The sequence below is a fragment of the Cupressus sempervirens genome, chromosome 3 (assembly GCF_028749045.1).
Source record: "Cupressus sempervirens isolate cs-2001-9-10 chromosome 3, ASM2874904v1, whole genome shotgun sequence".
Classification (NCBI taxonomy): Eukaryota; Viridiplantae; Streptophyta; class Pinopsida; order Cupressales; family Cupressaceae; genus Cupressus; species Cupressus sempervirens.
Genome location: NC_143120.1, coordinates 664,021,428 through 664,042,719, shown reverse-complemented (window position 1 = coordinate 664,042,719; position 21,292 = coordinate 664,021,428). Strand labels below are relative to the sequence as shown.

Here is a 21,292-nt window from a genome sequence, read left to right as displayed (position 1 = left end):
CCCCATGGGCTTGAGCATAATTTGTTGCTTTTCCATATCTCTGCTTTGTACAATATTTATACTCAACCCTCACTTTAGATCATCGCTCCCACTACATGTGCCATCTCTCCACTTGTTTGGTTATTTTAGAGGCTATTAGATATATGCGTGCTAGTAGGGTCACTAATGAGGAGGGCTTTCAAGCTGATTCCTTCAATCTCAGGGCCTTCATCTTGTGTTCCTACCTTTATGAGCTCTTCAGCCAGGTGGTCTGTTTGGGATTTTCACCCAAATGGTATCATCATATCATTCACCGAATCCACAAGATGTGCTTGACCTCTAACCCCAATAATTACAGGACTACTATGTTTGGTCACGCTTTTCCAAAACTGTATGCCATGATTCTTGATATCCTCCTTTCTAGGGAGCTTGATCTGCAACATATTAGGGCTAGAGGTTAGGTGGGTTTCAAGAAAGACTATCAAACTATGGACCACATATTGACTCTATGCACTATCATTTAGGAGGTGCTTTCAATAAAATTTTGTCCTCTATTAGCATGTAGAATTTTAGCTAACTTTTAAACATTAGATCTAGCTAGAAAAAGAAAACGTGTAGTAAATGAAGAAAAAATAGAACAATAATAAGAACAAAAAACTCTTCCTTATTGGTTTACATATGAATATAGTTACAACATATAGACTTCCTTAAAGCAAAAAGTAAAGGAAAAGCAAAATAAAATTGAAAAACTAGAAATATTCCTTCGTTAGCTTACAAACTAAGCAAGTGCAAGTTTATCCATAAATCAAGGATAAAACAAGTTGCAATAAATGTCTTTTCTTGAAAGTAGGGATTGAGAAAACAAATGTTGCTAGTTTAATTACACTAACACTCTCTTGCTTAAATGTTTTTATGTTGCTTTTTTGGCTTTCCCAAAGCCTTTGACATGTTTCCATGATAGGCACTCTTTTACAGACTTGATGATGTCAGCATCTCTCCTATTATCCTCATTGCTATTATGAGATTATGTGAGGCAAATCTAGGTTGTCTTAGGACTCCTATTGGCTTATCTAGACCCATTACTAGCACTATTGCAGTGAAGCAATGGTGCTCTGTCTCCTACTCTATTGGGGATTTACATTGATGAGCTTAAGGAATTTCTTAACGAGCACCTTCTGATTGATGATGGTTGCCTTCTCCACCAAGTGTTGATTTGTATCTTGCTTTTTCCATATTATGTGGTTCTTTTGGTCTCCTCCTCCGAGGGCCTTCAGAGACGACTACTTGGTCTCATTTTGTGATAAGAGGAGGGTGATTGTGAACCTAAGTAAAACTAAGGTTATGGTCTTCAATCACCTTAAAACCTTTCATCTTTGTTTTATTTTCAACGACTTTGAGCTTGAGATTGCTTCATCCTACACATTTTTAGGGGTGTTTTTGGGACCTCACTTTAGCTTGAGACTTGCAATTGAATTGTGTATCAACAAGGGATTTAGGTCCCTTGCTCTTCTCGAGAGACAATGTTTCTAATATCACTTCTAGGATATCTCATCCAAGATGACCCTTCTTGACACTCTTGTTCGATCTACTATTGTTTATGGCTTTGTGGTTTGGGGGCTTTCTCTTCTAAAGTATGTCTGGGCTTCTATTGAGTAGGTTCAAATTCTGTTTTGGTGGTTCATTAAGTGTAGACAATTTACCCCTGACAACATTGTTCTTGCAGAGTTTGATGCTTGCCCTTTCAAGCTTGAGACCATGTTTGATCTTGTTGGTTCTTGCACCGTCTTTGTTGTTTTTCCAACTCCTGTAAGGGATGTCTATAATACCCCTACCTCGCCTATCGCTTTTCAAAGTCTCTTGTTCATTCAGCTACTACTTACAATCGACTCGCTGCTAGCTTGCAAGTGTCATGACCCTTCTTAATACTATCAGGGTTGAGATTTATTGTCTGCCCGCAATCTAGTAGTCTTTGGATGCCCCTCCCACCAGACAAAGATTGAACATGTGTATTAGAAATGTTATTTACAGAAAGTACATTTACATCACCTGGGTCAGCCCTCACAAGGGGCTTCATCAAAGATGGCTTTCTATTTTGAGTAGTTTCTGGAGATTTAGGATGGCATCATTGTTCGCCCTTTATATACTTCCCATCACTAGCAACACTCCCTTAGAATTCTCTTGGGTTCGTTTAGAGTGGGTTCCCACCATTTCCATGTTGAGACAAACCATTAGTTAAATAGGTGTGATGGGATTTGTCATCTTTGTACTATTAGTGAGATTGAGTCAAAAGAAAACAAACTCTCTCTCTCTCTCTCTCTCTCTCTCTCTCTCTCTCTCTCTCTCCCTCCCTCTCCCTCCTATTTACTATTGAGATCAGAGGTAGGCTTTATTGTCTTTCTAGGGAGGCGTCTCTATCCTCCAAGTGCATGAATCAGATATGTGTTGCTTCTTATATGCATGAGGCCATCCATTTGCTGGATCACTTCTTTAAGCACTCCTTGTACCATCTTGCTAACCTTATCATTACATGCTTCTTTCCCGTGATGGTGTGTGGCCCCAAAAGGCACCTCTCCTCACCTCTACATTCCAAGTCCATGAGGTCTTGCAAATCCTACTCCTAGCGATCCATTCCTTCAAGTTAGGTGGGTCACCTCTAAAGACAACATTGTTGGCACTGCCCTTTACCACTTTTATAGATTAGCCTTTGGTTTTGGGGTTTTTCTCTACCACCTCAGTTCCATAGTTGTTTGGTGGCTTGGAGCTGCCTTTTTTGCCCCTCCCACTCTCCCCATGCTCTTTGGAGCCTTGGTTCTTGTTCTTTCTTATGTTTTTGTTCTCTGACCATCATTTCCTATTCTTGTCGTTGTTTTCTCTCCTATTTAGCTCTTCAATCCCTTTGAACTATTTGTGATCATTCTTTGGGCATTAATAAAATTTTATCTTCATTTATATATCTTACTAAATATTTTTGTAAAGTATGTTCTTTTCCTTAATTTGTATGCTTCTTTGATAAATTTTTTTGTAAAGGTTATGTTAACATGCCTTAATACTTATTACTCTACTCCATTTGATAGCAAGCATTTCCATACCCCTAGGAATTAGTAATTGTTCCAAATGCCAATATTTTCATTGGTTTTCACTTCCAATTCTCATGTTTGAAATGCTTTTCTTTTTTGATGATTTTTTGGGATTTTATCATGTAGGTCTAAACTAATATTCATAGACCCATTAGATGAGTAGTGTTTGATAAGAATCCATCTCTAATGACCAAGGATAGTCCACTTGTTGCTCATTCCATCTTTGTGATGTTCATAAGGGTGAAGCACTTGGATTGACCAAGCTATGTAGTCAAAGACTACTTGATTCAAAATTTCATCAAAATTGTTGTTGGAAATTTGTAGCATTTTACCGCTTGCTTTTATTAGAACAAGTGATTCACCATCCTAAAAGTGAGTTTGATTGTACAAAACAAGATTAATCTACATCCAAGTGGTAAAAACACATTCCTTGATGAAATTGCATACAATTGAATGCTTGGACCTTTGAATCTCGTCCATATGATTCTCTTATAAGTAATGTGATTGATGATTTTCTGATGCATTGGAACCTTCCATTTGCAATTTGGAATGCCAAAATACATGATTGTTTATTTCTTGTGTCTTTTCTCTATGTGATGAAGAAACAATCTCACTTCCTTTGGTTTAGTGGTTAATTTTGTGACATCTTGTAATTTTTAAAAAAAATTAAGAACTATAGCTCACAATCACCATAGTTTGAAGACTGTTTAAGCACTCTACTCATCTCAGCAAACTTAAGTTTTTGATTTTTTTTGAGCCGAATCAACCAAACTCACATCAAGTCACACTTCAAGAGTCCTTGAGTCTCATTTTTGGACTCCTAATTCTTGAGTCAGGCTCTTTTGTGTAGCATTTAGACATAATAGCCATGCATTTTAAAGTGAAAACTCAGCTTCTTTTGGCCATTTTTTGCTCATATTCAGTCTTGGAGTATACTCGATCAAGTCATACTCGAAGACTCCTCAAGTCTCATTTTTTGACTCCTAATTCTTGAGTTAGACTCTTTTGTCTAGCATTTAGACATAATAGCGATGCATTTTAAAGTGAAAACTCAGCTTCTTTTGGTCATTTTTTGCTCTTATTCAGAAGCATCAACATAGCAAGAGGATAATTTTTAATCATTTGGAGTTGATCAAATCATCAAACCAAAGTAGGTATTTTAGATGCAATGGAGGAAAACAAAGATGTTTTGGATGAAACAATCTATCATCTTTTTGATACTTAATTTGTTGTTCAAGGCTTGAAAATTTTCCACTAGATGGAAAAGATTAAGGCGTAGATTATATTTGATTGTTTTTTAATTTTGACATATCATTATACATATAGAAGTATAACAATGTTATACATTTACTATTTATAGCTTTGTTGTATCAAGGAGTATCGTTCTACTTTAATGCTATGAAATTACAAATTTTGAGAGTTTGAGGATCATTGTACATGTAATGTTTAATTTATGAAAAACTACTAGTCAAATTAGATTTCAATGATTTCTAAATGCATTAGTTTCTTTTTCTTTTGTGTAATTATGAGGTTTTTTCTTTTCCGAAGTCAATGTCAAGGTTTTCGCCGAGTCTTGAGTTGGAATCAATTTTTTTGATTGTCGAGTTGATCTTAAGTTTGAGTCCTTAAACTATGCTTCACGGAACTAAAAATAAATATAAATTCTTATCATTTCTTAATACAACTCACCTAAATTTTTTACTCAAAGGTTTATTCTATAATTAGATGCTATGATATCAAGTCTTGCCCTGCACCCTTGGGTCATGGTTTGACTTAAACTAGGTTTGAGGTCTTAGTCTAGTCCTTTCTAGGTTCGGCTGATCAGGGTTTGTTGTCCTCAATTTTAAAATGTCAAAATTGAGGCAACCCTATGTAGTTTTCTCATGAATTCGTAGGTATAGCCTCTTTGTTTTAATGTATTTGTAAAGCATCATTAGGGCAATTTTTTTTCCCTTAATTGTACTCTATGTAACTTTATTCACATGTTTCTTTTGAAGGATTCCATCAAGTTTAATCCCCAAATGTTTGTAAGGAGGAGTTTTTCTTCTCTTAGTGCAGGCGCTTGATTTTAGGTAAACTTTCATGCCTTTTTGTGTTTGTTTTCAGTTTGTCATACATGATTTTGAGTCTTGTTTTTTACTTAAGATGATAGCCCTTGTGATCCCACTCATTTTAAGCTAATGTAGGCCTTAAACGAAGTTGTCTAGCTCATGTTCTGAAGGAAATGGTGGGGTTTTTCAAGGTGACAAGACGTGATTAAAAAACTTTGAAAAGCGAGTTTTTTATTTGCAATTGCACAAAATAAAATTATATTTAATATTTAAAGTGGATTTTGGCATCCATTTTGAATTTTTAGCTCATTTTGAGTTGATTTGACCCTAGGTTTTAAAGTTTTATGGAAATTGGCCTTTTTAAGTCCATTTTCATGTTACTTTATTGGAAATTATAGCTATTTATTAAATTTAATTGCATGAGACATTTAAAATCCATAAAGGTTAGGATTCTTATCACTCAGCATTTATTAACTTGCAAAACACCAATAAAAAAACCCACTTCCAATAAATATAAGTCCTAGTTGCATATAAATGGACTTTTTATAGGCAATAACATGTTATTTTATTACTTAAGCTCTTTTAAGTGGGGAATTTTCAACCCAAAAGCACATGTTGCACTTTAAAAGTTAATTGATATGTTTATTGACTTGAGTTAGGATTAAAATGCATATAGGTGGGGAATTTTAACCTAAAAACACGTGCATTTGAAAAGCATTTGTTATTCCTTCCTAAAAACGCATCTTTAGTTCTTCAATTAAAGGTTTTTGATATGTTAATGCACATGGTGGGTTTTTTATAGAGAGATGCATCTACAAGTGATATCTTGTATATCAAACAAAGTAGCATTCCTCTAGTTTCCACTTTCGCTTTGGCTTCTCATGAGCCTGAGTTCATTGTTGTTTGCACCAAGAATCTTGATGTTCCATCAAGAACATTTAGAAATCAAGATGGGAAGACCATCATGAGTTTGGATCTAGAAACTCTTGATCGAATCTTCCGAGTTCCAGTTGCTCTGTTGGTGACTAACATTATTAAACAAAAGACTTTGGAAAGATGGAATAATGATATGGTAGAATATATATGTGAACATCAACTAGTTGATAAACAAGAGGCCAAATCTTGTTCGATGGCCAAAGGGGGTGCATCATTCCGACTTCAAAGTAGGAATCAATGATTTCGTCACTCTGCTTAGTCTTATCACTCAACTTAAAGAATTCAATGTCTTTAAGCTTTGACTATACTCCTCTTTCATAGTCCATTCAAAACAAAAGATCTTATGGGAAGAGATGATAAGCGATATGCTATTGGAGTAGCTGTCCCAACTCTCTTTGACTGGGACTTTCAATATGAACACTTATTTGGTATACATTGTTTCTTCCCTGGATGCATTTTCAGGCGTATATATCAAGGTTGACCACATGATAGTGCCAGTATGGAGTATTTTGATGAGCTCACCTTGAGATCTAGTCGCATGAACTATAGGAGGGTGCCAGACGCCGTCTTTGGGTATTATATATGCTTATTCAATGAGGAACTGCCAAAGAAGTGTATGTTTGATGTAACATGGGAAAAAGTGAATGAATATGGTTGTTTGTTCCTCTAGTTTCCCAAATTTACTTACATGAGAGTTAGTTCAATCAGAGCCAAACCATATACTCATTCCACTGTATCCTGCCAACAAGATCATTCTCATGGAGTTAGCAAGGTAGTTAGTTGACGATGGTACAATCATACCAATCTCCTTTCTTTCCATAGACCAGACATTGATATTTCACCAAAGAACCCTTTGAGGATTACCGACTATTCACTAGAATGGTGCCAAAGCCCAAGAAAATGAAATATAAAGGATCATTTTGAAGAAGTTCATGGGGCTTGCTTGCTTTGATCGGTGAGGAAAGAATGATAAAATCAAAAAAACTTACATTCTTGTTAATTGCCTTGAATACCTTTGGGTTGATTTGCGCACAATGATTGATATCCACTAGATGGAATATTGTCTGTTAACCCTTAAGCAAAGTGTGGACTTCAATCTTGTAGTGATTCCTTCTGGGGTTGAAGATGATGATGAAGTCTTGCATGCAGAGTACATTGAGCATCATCTTAATAGGTTGCATGTTTCCTATCCATATTATTCATCCCAAGTATCTCAAATGAGTCAGTTGATTCACCTTTGCATGCTACTATGGACACCTCTCCTTTTGAGCAGACACCATTCCACGTGGATCCAACTCTAATTACATCGGGTATGCCTATCTCTTCAGTTGCTTCTGCGGTCCAGACAATGGAGCAATATCACAACTTTAAGAGTGTGTTTGATGCATACACCATGTCTATCCCAAATATTGTAGTTTTATCCATGGCATTGATGGATACTTCATCAACACAATTTGAGCAATTCATGGTAGAGGTCAAATAGCATCCCAGCTCCAATGGCGATTATGTCTAATGTCCCAACTATTTTAGCTACAGTTGCACAAGCTGATCAATTGTCCACTTTTATTACTACTTCTATAGGATCCTCTTCCTTTACATTTCCTCCTTGGCTCATCTCAATTACACAAAAGAGGAAGAAGGAAGAACTTCCACCTAAAGACCATGATTCCAATGTGGCTGCAAAGGCCAAGAAGGCTAAGGTGGTATCAAGGATTGTGGTGGGTGCTTATAACACCAAATATGCAAAAGTGGTTGAGCCTCCTGTTGAAAAGCCAACAGAAAAAATGGAAATCAGTGATTACAAGTTCATCATAATTGAACCCGATAAACAATCTTCCTTGGCATGTCAATAAGATGCACATGATACCCTCAACATGCTCACACAATAGAACCAAAAGTTGTGGGAAAGGAAGAGCAGGCATAAGGAGGAGAATGCTAGACTACAAGATATTATTGAGAAGATGAAAGCTTCTCTGACAGATGAGCCTTCAAAACACATAGTGCAGATTGCAAAGAAAGCCAAAGTCGTAGACAATTCATGTGATCATATGGTGTCCCAAAAAGTGGATGCGATCAGGGATAGCTTTAGGATACTAAGGCATAGGACAGATATTTCAGCCAAGTTAAAGGGGCTTCTTTCTTTGTTTGATCACAACTTAAGTCTCTCGAGGTGGACTTGAATGTGTGGAAGACTATGAGAAAAGTTGTCCTAAATGTTTTGCGTGATTATGGTATGTTCTCTTCAATAGAGATGTACTACAATACTTTGCATCTAATGGGCATTGGGGTAAAGGTACTCCAAGTCTAGTGGTTGAAGTTGAAGAAACAATACAATGCTTACAAGACCAAGAGCCCATGATCAGCAATGGTTTTTAGCATCTAATATGTGCAATTATTATTAAAAATGGAGAACTCGTTGATGAGGGATTTCTCCTAACAGAGTTCATAGAAGTAGTTCACCTATAGCTTGGGATGGAAGACTTTGACTTTGGAGAGATTGATACTCTCACAAGCTACAGATTCTCAATTCACAATCTCCTCAGCAAGATAAAATAATGTTGCAGTATTACTTTAGAAAAAGAAAACATTACCTATAAGTTATCAGTTGTTGCACAAAGCAAAGGTGAACTGGATATAACAGTTCTACAGGAATCGTTGCACAAATTTAGAGAGTTCATGTATACATTGTGAAAATCTTTCTAAGTGCCTTGGGCACTTTTTTCTTATGTCTTTTAGAAGTAGAAAAAGTTTTGGCAGATTGCATGTAGAAGCAATGGACTTTGTAAATATAGGAAGCATACATGCTTCATGTAATGGAGTTTTAACAGCATTAGGCATGCAACTTTGACGAAGTTAGTTAGGAGTTTGTTGGTAGAATAAGTCAAGGTGGTTAAGGGTTTCCCCTTCCTTCTCCACCTTTCTCTCTCTTCTTCTCCTATATAAAGGAGAGAGCTTGTAGTAATTAGTTATCTTTTGCTTTATACAAGGAGGCTATGCTAAAGTGCTTGTATTCTAAATTGGATAAAGAAGCAAGTTTTCTCAAACTTTTTGTTGTTGAACTTGAAGTTGCATATTGTTTTATTAAGTTGTATAAATCAATTTATCTCTGGTACAGTTTATTATCTATCTGTGTGAAGCATTTGAGTGTTCGGTTTTGTTTCTTGAAGACTTTGAGCTTCATCAAGTTTTATAGTTTGAGAGTGGCTGCAAATACTTGAGAATAAAGACTTTTTGCTTTGATTTCAAGTATGTTATTTCAATTTGGATAGTTGGCAAGAGACTTTGCACCTTGTCATCTATTCGCTTTACTCATCAAAAAAGATTGATCGTAAGAGACTCTGTGTTCTTATTATCAATCAACTTAATATAGTTATAACTATTTTCTTAAGAGTTGTTCTTATGTCAACTGCTAAGTCACCAGTATTACCATAGCAGTAGGTACCTTTTGTTAATTTGCAAGTAGTAGTTATCATAAAATTATTCCTAAAAAGATAGGAGTTGATTTAGAGAACCCCCCAATTTGTCAATTTCAGTTACATTTCTATTGTAGCCACGTATGGTAGGAAGGGAGCCCCCTCATTGTTGAGAGGAGAGATTTGTTGCACTACACCGTTTCCTAAAGTTACCATTTTATAAGTTGTAGTCTTAGTGACTTACAAAAAATTTTGCCAATAGGATCATGCACATGATGGATTGTCACATGAGCACATACTTTAGAAGCTAGAGCCTTGTAAATGTTAAAATGTTGTGTGATCATGCCACCTATCCTATTGTTAGAGTGAGACCAAGTCTAAGCAAAATGTGGGTGGAATATTTTCTCTAGCTCAATTCCATATGCTCAATCCCGATTGGTCATGCAATAGCATTAAAGTCCAAATGTCTAAACTTGTTAGGACCACAATGGAACATATTGTTGTTAGGTGTCCCCCTAATGTAAGAGCATGAGAGAACAAAGGACGATCCCAATGTGGAACGAGATGGAGCGAGATGTTATTTTGTATCTCGAGCATATTGAGGTGCTTATATCTATTTGAAGAGACTTTCCATGTGTCAGGCTAGCACATTAGTGCATAGATGGAAAGTAGATGGGCAAAGTCTTGATACAATTAAGTGATGGGGTGATGTGTTTGTGTTAGTTCCACATGGACATACATGTTTGTCCAGCTCAATTTAGGGATTAAACCACTATGTGGGCCTCACAAGTGAGTTTTCTATTTCACTTCTTTGTGGTTCTTCTTGATTGATCAATGACTACTTGTGTAACATGTCCTTGAAGTCAAAACATTAAAAGCTAGTCAATAATTGGGTTATCGTTGATTTTTCCAATTAAAATCATGATCAATGATTGATATTCAAATGCAAAATATGGCTAAGTGAACGAATTAATGGTTGTTCCTACATAATCTTTTGTTCGACTTGAAGTACTTATCTGTGACGAGCTTAATCATTTTGAGGCTGACTTCTCTATGGAACAAAATAGTGCGGATAGATGTTTACTGGAAATTTTTTTAGGAATTGGAGATATTTGTCTTTCTACGTATTCTCTGTAGTGTACAAAACTTTCCAACATTCGTAGTCAACCATAACAAAGCAAATGTATTACAAATTAGAATTAATGTGAAGTAGAGAAGAGCGGGGATAATCTAAATTGGAGCAAGCCATCAAAAGATTATGTTCATTTGAAGGTGATTTCTTGTAGAAAAGATTGGTTCCTTCTATTAAAAGATATTAGTGTCTCTTGTTGAGTTGATGCTCAGTTGAGGATTGGTGTCTCTAGTAGGTTTGTGCCTGCAAATTTTGTAAGTGAAGATTTGTGTCTAGTGGGTTATTGCTTACGAATATTGTAATCTCATTTGAATATTTTTGTGAAACTGGATTTAGACAATATATCTAAATAGTCTTGTGAGGTTTTCTCGCAAAAATGTTTCCATGTAAATTTGTGTTCTTTGTTGTGTGGATATTTTCTTAGTGCAATTTTTGACGTTATTGTTGATTTGTGATTGTTAAGTTTTAAACAAGTAAAATATTGCCTTATACACTGTGTTCCACCACCACCCTCAGTCTCAGGTTCGGTCTATGCCTATTGTCATCCCTTAGCAAATGCAAATAAAATAGCATGTGTGTCATCAACTAATTGTTTTACTCTTGAGGGGGAATGACAAAAGTGTCTTTTAAGTTGTATTTATGTTGCTATTATCTTTACAAATACTTGCATTAATTTTTATCTGATTGATCAAATTTGGTGTCTTGATGACCACCAACTTGGAACATTTAAAACAAGTTTCAGTTTCTCTTTCTTTAGGAAAAAGTTTAAATACTATTTCTTCTTCTTAAGTACCTTTTCAAGAATGTAGCAATTATGTAATCAAATTGTCTATATAATTTGTTTTCATGTTTGATTTCCTTACAAAAGTATTTGGTTTGGAGTTAATAATACTTAATTTATTTGAGATGACCTTTTATTTTCAGGTTGAAATAGTGAATTCAGCATGGGAACCCTGGGTTGAATGTTTGGCACACGTTGGGCAGCTACAGTTGTTGCGGTGCTTCATTGCTTCACATTTATGTTCATCTTCTAAGGTAATGAATCCCTTCTTGCTTCTCATACAAATATTATAAGAAAATACTAAATAAATTGATATATTTTCGTCTTTGGCATGGTGAGTTTAAACATGAACATATGAAGTCAATCATAAACATTAGGAGTAGCAATGAGCATAAGATATGCACATAATTTAGATTTAATAGAGAAGTGAGACAAGTAATAAATAAAGGGTCCTTTGTTAAATGGAGGAAGATGTCAGTTTACTAGACCAAGTAGCAAGGTAGATTCAAATATTATGGAAACTTTCTTTAAGTTAGTTTTTATATACTCAAAATGTTCAGCAGTTTTCTTTTGAAGTTCAAGTTCAAGGATGATGGAATCTTAACCAGTAATTTTAGATATATAATTGGCTTGGAAAACAGTGAAAATAAAACATTCATTCATTTATTGTAAGTGCAGGTACATGCGAGCACTGTTGCATTTTCTGTAGAAGGGTTAAATAAGGCAGTTGTCTCTGAAATTAAAGGGGTTGATGAGGTATGTTGCATTGTGATAGAATATATTCAAGTGAAACAAGCTCCAGTTTAGCAGTGCAAAAGCACGTTCTCATAAATCATCTTTCTCTAGAATGGAACCTCGAGGTTAGCACTGGATGAGAATTCAGAGAAGATAAAGAGATGGCTTGGAGAATTGAGCAAACGTGTTCAACTATGTGGTTTATATGCATCCCTTCAGGATATATATATTACTGCTGATTCACCAGATTATGTAGCTCTTTTCCTTTTCCTTGTCACAATCTCACAGGTAAGATTTATGCATGATTAATGAGAAATTGAAGGAACATACTGATAATAAGGATCATACTTCTATCACAAAACAGGTATACTTTCTTTTAACATTTTATAGTTTGCTCAGTATCTGAACTAGAAAAATGGTATACTAGCCCCAGGCATAAGGGATCCTCTATTTTGAAGGTTTTGCATCATCGTAGTTACTCATTTCCTTACAAGTCACAGTAATTTCTTTAAAAAAACATCTTTACAACAAGGAAGATGTTATGTTGATGTAATGGCATGATTAGTGCTTACTTTCAATGATTATGTCACCTGCCTAGAACACACCAACTCACACAGTGAAATCTGTGCCTACTATGTTCTGGTACTGCTGTCTACTAATTGAACATGCGGTATAAATGGGCTTTGTGAAATGTTTTAAGAATAGCCTGTAGATTGAAGAATCCATTGTGTTGATCAATATTTGACTATCCAAATATCCTGCTACTAGATAAAATCTATGAATAATTCATGTGTAGATACTATCCATTGGGGTTCCTATAAGTTATAACCTTCAAGTTACACAAATTCTTCTGCCTGCTGATACTTATCAAGATGAGCAAACCAGATGCTGTCATCGTATGTCATCTAAAAATTATGTCTCACACATACTCTATTATGCCATCAATTTGTTCGAAGATGAATACCCCTGTAAATTCTATCCAAGCCTTGATTTTAAATTTTATTACTTGAGTCCAACAGTACACATGAAAACATAATTAGACACAGAGCACAATACCAAATTTTATTAAATTAATTATAAATGATTCATACATTTTTCATTACCAATTGATTTTTATCATAGACATTAGATGTCAATACCATGAAAATTGTTTTCTCAAACCTTAAAATCTACGGAGACATTATAGTTTACAACAATTTTAATGTACAAATATACTTGTTCAATTGGGGGAGGCTGATGGTTCATCTCTAGATTTCCTCCAGATCAACTCACACTTTTTCTGAATGAAATATGGTGTCCACAGTTCAAACCTTGTATTACCTTAATTTGTTGATTGGTACCGTTTATGGCCATTGTTTCCCATTTTAATTGAAGGAAGCTCCTAGTTGGCATACACACAAATAGCATATATAAATCCAAATGTGATTGTATATTTCCTTTTCCTTATTTTTCTAAAGGTAAATATAATCAGTTATAATTCACATTTTCAAAAATGACATCTGCCTTGAACTCTTGTTGTATTCCTTTTTATATCATGTCCAAGTGGTTAATATTACTTCAAAATCTAACAAAACAAACGTAAAGGCAGTTTTTCTTACTGAAACTATGTTTATGAAGTATATAACATCTCTTGGTCCAAAGTCTAAATGGAATCTTCATTAGGAAAAAGCTTATACAGCTTTTGAAAAAATGACTGTGAATTTAAGTGCATAAATTGAAACGTACTTGTTTTGTTAGTTGCTTTCAAGGTTGCCAATTCTCTAGTTAGCACGGGGTAGGTTAAGTTTCCACTATATTTATCCAAACTGTAATTCAACAAAGACAATTTCTACAATATACTTAAATTGGTCATTAAATGGGGTCATTGGCATTGATGGATAGAATTGTAATTGAGTGCAGCTGTCACGATACGTATTGGATGCACATTTGGGTACGCTGACAAGCCGGATGAAGAAAAGTGTGCTGGATTTCTCTCCTCTAGTAAGATTTTTTTAACAAGAAGCCTCCTTTCTTTGAAACATAAAATGTTAAAGATTTGTTTTTTCCTCAGTGTTCCAACCTCAAATGAATAATTCTTTGTTTTCCTATTTGCTTTAGTTATAATAAGATTCACCATAACATGTGGCTTCCTTAGCAATGGAAATTATTCATTTCTCTTAGCAAGGGAATCAAACTGTGGCATATGATTATCAGTAGTTAATTGCCATTGATTAGGTGTAATGTTTGAAGGATGAAGATTTACTTTGAGCATCCTTTTATGCTGCATAATGGGTCCTCCTAGATCCATTTGAACTATGCCATGTGTTATCACACCATTCTCTAGGTTTACCATTAGTAGTTTCAACATGCAGGCTCATCACGATACATGAAAAGCATGCCTTGTTCAAAAAATGACAGATTCAAGATGCAATCCTCCCACATACCCAACAGAATTTGAGCTTCTGTTCAAAATAGTTTTGAGTAATCTGTAAGTTGCTCAATTTCAATATATTTTATTATTTTAAAGGTACACCAGAATCATTTTTCCATAAAGATGTATGTAATCTACCTATTCACCTTCTACTCTACATATAACCAAAGATAGCAACCCATTGCTTCATAGGGGTAGGCAATGTTTTAGTTGTTTTCAAACATTAAAAATAGTTAAGCAAAAGGAATTTGATCTATGTTGTGCTGGTACGCGTACCCACACCCCTGGGGTGCATACCCATGCACCCTAGTACCGGGTACCCTATAGACAGCATCAAAGACCTTGATTAAGATTTCTTATTTTTGTTTGTGTGTCAGCTTATTGTTTATCAAGCTCAAATCATTACATAATCAGTTTGAAACTTTGATATAATACTGATTGACTGTAAACTTTATCACTGTTCAAGTCACAAGTTCATCATTTGCAATATGTCATTGTTATATGATTTATGCTCTTCTTTTTCATGTTTAAAGTCTGCCTTATCTTTTATGCACCTAAACATTTAGCATTTATAATTAATGCAAACTTATTGCAAAAATGAAATTGAAAACAATGCATTACATCTGCAAACTATATCACTGTTCTTGTTTTGAAACCATTGTCATGACTCATATTTTCAGATTTTCAGATTTGCTATAATAATCAATAATATTAGAAATAAAAAAATCATACCCAACTAACCCCAGCCCATATTTTGAGAAATATTGATACCCGTACCCTAAGTACCCTCATCTCTGTGCAACCTTGAATTTGATCAATGCCAATCATTGCATTTGGTAAAAGCCCATGTGTTCAATGCTACTTTAAAATAAATGGGAGTTGAAATAGCTTATATGTGGTGCCACATAATTATTATTCTCTTGCCAGTTAATGAATTGTGATCATCTAAATTCATGTTGACCATTTACATGTTTTCTAGTATTGAATTCAATTTGGATTAACTTCCTCGTGAGGTTTGCATTTTTGTCCTCCAACTCCAATATGTATTAAACACAAAACATAATAAATCAAGTACACCATGCTTTATGTAAAGATTGTTCAAGAAAATATGCTCCCTTTTTTCTTATGCAAAAAATTAGTGTACAAAGAATCCAATACACAGTAAGTGTATGCAATTTCCCCATTTTTGGCAAGTCTTTGTGATTGATTGAGTTAGATCATCATAGCAATCCTCGTGGGTTGACAAGGTGGTTTGAGGGTCTCTGTAGTGGATTTACTATTTTTAGTAAGACCAATTCAGGGAGTTACAATATTTGGCAGTGCAGATGGTGGTGTTGGCAGATGGTCATCACCTACAACGGATGGTGCTATTTACAGTGTGAGCTCATATTAATTAATTAATTATTAAAAGTTTACTTTATTATAATGACACTTTATAATTATTAAATGTTATAATGTGATGTTGTGTTGGAAAAGCTTCGTAAGCAAAGTTATGTTTTGAAAACAAAAGGTCATTTGGAGATTGTAAATATGAGCTCATTATAAAGAAAAACTAAAAGCATTTGATTGATTATTACACTTGTTGTCTTTGTGACATTTTTTCCTATTTTTGATTTTATGCCCTTGCTGAAGTATAAGGGTTTGAAGCTGAGAAGTATTTGAATCATTGCTAAGGCATAGTTATTTATATCTGAATTTGGTTGAATCTCCTTACTGTATTTGTCTATTGCTGGGAGATATCATTGTAGCTGAGAATTCTAGAATTATGTACGCTCATGATTATCTAGTGTTGTGAAATTGTTTGCAATCTATCTTGCAAGCATAGAGATCATTCTTGCATGTGTGTGAACTTGTGGTCTCTACTTCTTGACTATCATTATTGTGCTTGAGAAGTAGATTGACACTAGTGATAATTAGCTGAGTTTGGAAGGGGATTCATTTCCTATTTGTGCAACTACCAGACCAACGTTGTGTTTTGATAAATCTATTGGACATCTAGGTGGATGTCGTCTCATCCTGTGGCAGTGATAGGTTTTCTTTTATATTTGCAAACATTCTATGAGGGTTTGTGATCTTCATTTTGGGCCAGCATTTACATCTACCAAGCTGCGGCTAGTGATAATTAGCTGAGTTTGGAGGGGCTTCATTTCCTGTTTGTGCAACTACCAGACCAACGTTGTGTTTTGATAAAGCTATTGGACATCTAGGTGGATGACATCTCATCCTATGGCAGCAATAGGTTTTCTTTTATATCTGCAAACATTCTATGAGGGTTTGTGATCTTCATTTTGGGCTGGCATTTACATCTACCAAGTTGCTAGTAGGGTTAAAGACGTGCAACTTATCTTTTGTGGCCGGCACTCATTCTTGGAAAGCCAAAATTACCTTCCTGTGGTCTGTGTCTAAGCTGGAGGGTCTGCAACCTAAGATTGGAGAGTTGCATTGGGAGTTAAGGCCAGGATCTTTGCATTTTTAGGAGCTAAAAGCCTAGTTGGAAGCTTGCGCCATATTTCCTATGAGCTGCAATCTTGTCCAAAAGCCTATATTATCCATTGCTGCAAGCGCACATCATCTTGGAGGCTGCAATCTCTCTGCTAGGCAATATTATCATTTGATTTGTTAGTGTTGTGGATGCCCGAACGAAAATCGATGTACAAAATCTAGGTTTATTTTCTGACTTCAATAATGTAAACAATAAATTGTTTAGCAAGGTGCTGCTCAGTGCATGTGTGAATTGTTTCCTAGCTTAGCACTTAGCTAAGATGTGTATGTGAAGTATAACATGGAGTGAATTGAGAAAATTGGCAATAGATCTGATTAGATGCATTAATTCATTAGAAGATCTGAAGATTCTATGTTTTGAGACTAACACCCCTAGCTCAATTTTTATTAGCATTGCTTGTGAAGTGTTCGACAAAATGACAAAAAAATTATTAGTGGGAAAATTGATGATGTTGGTGTTATTCAAGCTATAGCCAAGTCATGGACTTTATGTTGGTATCAGAGTGATATCTTGACAGCCTGTAGGAATTGGGCTCAATTAATATTTTAGTCAATGCTTAATTTTGAGATTATCAAATTGACTTTGTGGTTGGTCTTCAGTGACATGCATGGTGACAGGAGATTCATTCTAGGTAGACATGTTACCCGCAGAGGGTGCACTTCTCCACCTGGGGTTAGAGAATCTGAGATACAGTTTAGTATTGTGAAATGGTTGAATATGTTAGTGAATGAGTTGAATCAAAATCACAAATCTGATCTCTAATCCAAGATTTGAGCAGAGACATCGCTTTTTAAAAGAGCAAAATGTGATGATAGTGGTGACTACAAATTGTTAGTGTAGTTTTTTATTTTTCCTATTTTGCTAGGTTTTTCTTACACTTTTAATAATCTCGCTTAGGTTAATAAAGCATGTCTTATTAGGTGAATGGTTGTGAGGTGTCATCTTCCTACATGTGAGCATCCATTAGCTATCTTGGGAAGATACTTTGCTATCTTTAGTCTGATAGATGGTTGCTCCTCATTGGTTGGTGTTGCCACCTCCTCCCTCTTCCTAGCCTATATAAGCATGCTACCTAGCTTGTATTTGCATCTCTTATTTTTGCATCCTCTTAATGCTATTTTGCTTCCAGCATTTGCATTACTCTCTTGGAGACTAACTCTATGATGCTATTTTGATTTTGTATCATTTGCATTCATAGTTTAGATATTTACTCTTTGCACTAGTTTTCTGAGTTATTAATCTTTTCAGATTCTAACATGGTATCAGAGCTTTTCTATGTGCAAGAGTAGATTTTAGTTTCCTTATTTGAGAGATTCGGGGGGGGGAAAATAAACTTTATTGTAGTTTTTTGAAAAACGAAATATGCTCTTCTCTTGCATCTTTGGATGATCCTGAGAATCAGAAAAGTTTTGACAAAAACAGTTTTTCTCTCGGGTTTCAATCTCAAATTTGACAACCAACTTGCATATTTAGAGTTTTCAATCAGTTTTGCAGGTTCCAGCATGCCATTGATGGACTTAAGAAGCTGATTCAGCATTTGCATGTCAAATTTTGGTTACTGGAGTCGTTTTCTAATTTTTAGAGCCGTTTTTTACTGTTAAAGGCGTCTGATTTACATTATAACAACATCTTCTGTTCATTAGCAAGAAAAACGCTTTCTGGGTTTTGTTCGCAGCCTCGAAAAACTATCTGGGTATCTTTTAGATTTTGCATGCAAGCTATATATTTTTCAGAATCGAGCATGCAAAGCTACAGCCATACCCCTCTCCGTTGGCAGTCGCAGATTTGAATGCAGTTTTCAAATGTCTCGTTCTTGCTCACACGGACTTCGATTTTGATGATTCTTGTTATGAACTTGGCTAATTTTTTGTGCTCTATCCACTAGTGGATTTGTTTTTTGATTTTCATGCATGAATTCTTCAAAAATTGCAGATTCTCAGTCGTGACTGTGCATAGTTCTCGTTTTGGAAACTTCGGAGGATCATAACTTTCTCATAAGACCTCGTATCGAGGTGATTCTTTTTTTGAAAGTGCATGATTTTTCGAGTAGATCACATTGGTGCTATTTGTTTCCTTGATTATTGTGCCCAAGTTTCACTTCTAGCATATGCTCTTCATGAGGGTTTGTAATGCATTGAAATCAAGACCACTAAGTAATTCTTTCTAGTGGTAGTTGTAAACGCACTAAAATAAAGTGCCAAATCATATTTCTTTGAGGGGGGGTTCTTTGATTGAGTAAAGAGGGGGGGCATTATTGTGGCTGGATTCTCTTCTTTCTAGCATTTCTTCATCATGGATCAAACAAATATGCCCATCCTAACTCCATACAATTACTTTGAGTGGAAATCATACATGATAATTCACTTAAGGAAAGTTGGATTAAATAGGATAACTATGGGACTTGAAACAGAACCTGCTAAAGATGAAGATAAGCCTAAGTGGTTTAACAAATGTGATGAGGCATTTGGAACATTGTGTTTGTCTGTTTCTCCTGACTTGCTATTTCACATTGAGTCTTTGGATACACCAAATGAAGTATGGACAAAGCTAGAAACACTATTTGGCACACAAGATTCAATGAGGGGTCATATGTTGGAAAATGAATTAATTAGTTTGAGTCCAGGCAATTTCAACACAATCCAAGATTTTTTCACCAAATTGAAATCACTAAGGCTACAGTTAAAACAATGTGGAATTGAAAAGAAAGATGAACAACTGATTCTTAGTATTCTCTCTAAGCTAAGTTCAGAATATTCTGTGTTTGTCTCTACCTTCTATGCTACTAAGGGTGCACTTGGTACTCAATTCACCATGCCATCTTTAGATGATTTTGCTGTCAATCTCACTCGAGAACAGGACAAGCTAATCCAGATGGGCATTCTTAAGTCCTCTAAGTCACATGCCTTGGTTGCCAACCAAGGCACAAAAGAACAACAAGGACAAAGTAGTAACAACAATAGTAAGGACAAGAAACAAAAGAATAGCGAGGAGAAGAAGGATCAGATGCCGGTTTCTTCAAAAGCAACTATTGATACACCATCTTCCAAGGGCAATAAGCCTAAGAAAGAAAAGGTCAAATGTGCTTATTGTAAAAGACCTGGTCATGATGAACATAAATGTTTGCAGAAACAACTTGATCACTTGACATACATTCTTGAGAAGAATAATATCAGTGTTCCTGAGTCTATCAAACAAAGTTCTAATGAAGGGTCTAACAAGGAAAAAGAAAAAAGCAAGGGGAAAGGAAAGGGCAAGGCCCTTTTTGCAGTTGCTTCCTCACCATCCACTTGGGTTCTTGATTCGGGTGCTTCACACCAAATGGCTTCATCTAAGGAAGAACTTGCATCCTTGGAGCCGTGTACTATGCCTTCTATTTTGATGGGTGATAACACTCTTGTTGAGGTGTGTGGGAGAGGGTCTGTTGATGTGGGGGATGGTACATTCCATGATGTTCCTTATGTACCCTCATTATCAACTAATCTCCAATCGATACACCAGATCACTCACACAGGTTTAGGCAAGCGGGTTGAGTTCACTCCTAGTTCAGTGGAGATAAGTGAGTTGCACAATGATTCTACAGTTGCAGTTGGTAGAGCAGATCATCAGTCACGACTCTATATGTTTTCTCACTTTGTTCCTGACCCTCCTTTGACTGTTTCACTCACTCACTCTAATGATGTGAGCAGATTATGGCATGAGCAGTTTGGCCATCTTAACTTCCACTACTTGCATCAGCTTAACCAGCAGAGCATGGTCATAGGGTTGCCTTCTACTTTGACATTGGAGTCACTTGGAATACATGATAGATCTTCTAATGGGTCAGATTCACTTGAGCAGTCTTCTACCTCCACTTCTGATGCAGAGAGTGATTTAGAGGACTCACCTCCTTCCTCTCCTAGTCATCATTTACAGGTTGATGATTCTCCTCTAGATTCTCCATCTTCCGGTCCACTTTGGGCTAGACAGACCTTGCAGTTTACAGGTGATTGGGTTGGGGATCCATCAGACACCAAGCAGACTCGTTCACAATTCCAGGATGCTCTACATATCTTCATTGCTACTGCCTCAAATCCACAGTCCTTTCATGAGGCTTCTGGTATTTTTGAGTGGGATACAGCTATGCAGGAAGAGTATAGTTCCTTGATGAGGAACCAGACTTGGGATCTTGTCCTTTTTCCTAAGGGAAGAAAACTTGTTCGATGCAAGTGGATCTACCGGACAAAATTTGCAAGCTTTGCTGGAGGTGCGAGATGCTACATCTTTTGGGGGGGCCTC

The 21,292-nt window shown here is 35.8% G+C and overlaps 1 protein-coding gene across 7 annotated transcripts in view; it reads left to right on the top strand.

The window, feature by feature from the left end:
* Positions 1–21,292, top strand: part of LOC149568454 (uncharacterized) — a 334,059-nt gene that overhangs the window by 293,167 nt on the left and 19,600 nt on the right. For all 7 annotated transcript variants that reach the window (XM_089821382.1, XM_089821379.1, XM_089821377.1 and 4 more), the window contains 4 exons: positions 11,513–11,623; positions 12,048–12,125; positions 12,216–12,392; positions 14,004–14,084. In XM_089821382.1, the coding sequence (XP_089677508.1) occupies positions 11,513–11,623; positions 12,048–12,125; positions 12,216–12,392; positions 14,004–14,084 (447 nt within the window). The remainder of the gene's footprint in view (positions 1–11,512; positions 11,624–12,047; positions 12,126–12,215; positions 12,393–14,003; positions 14,085–21,292) is intronic.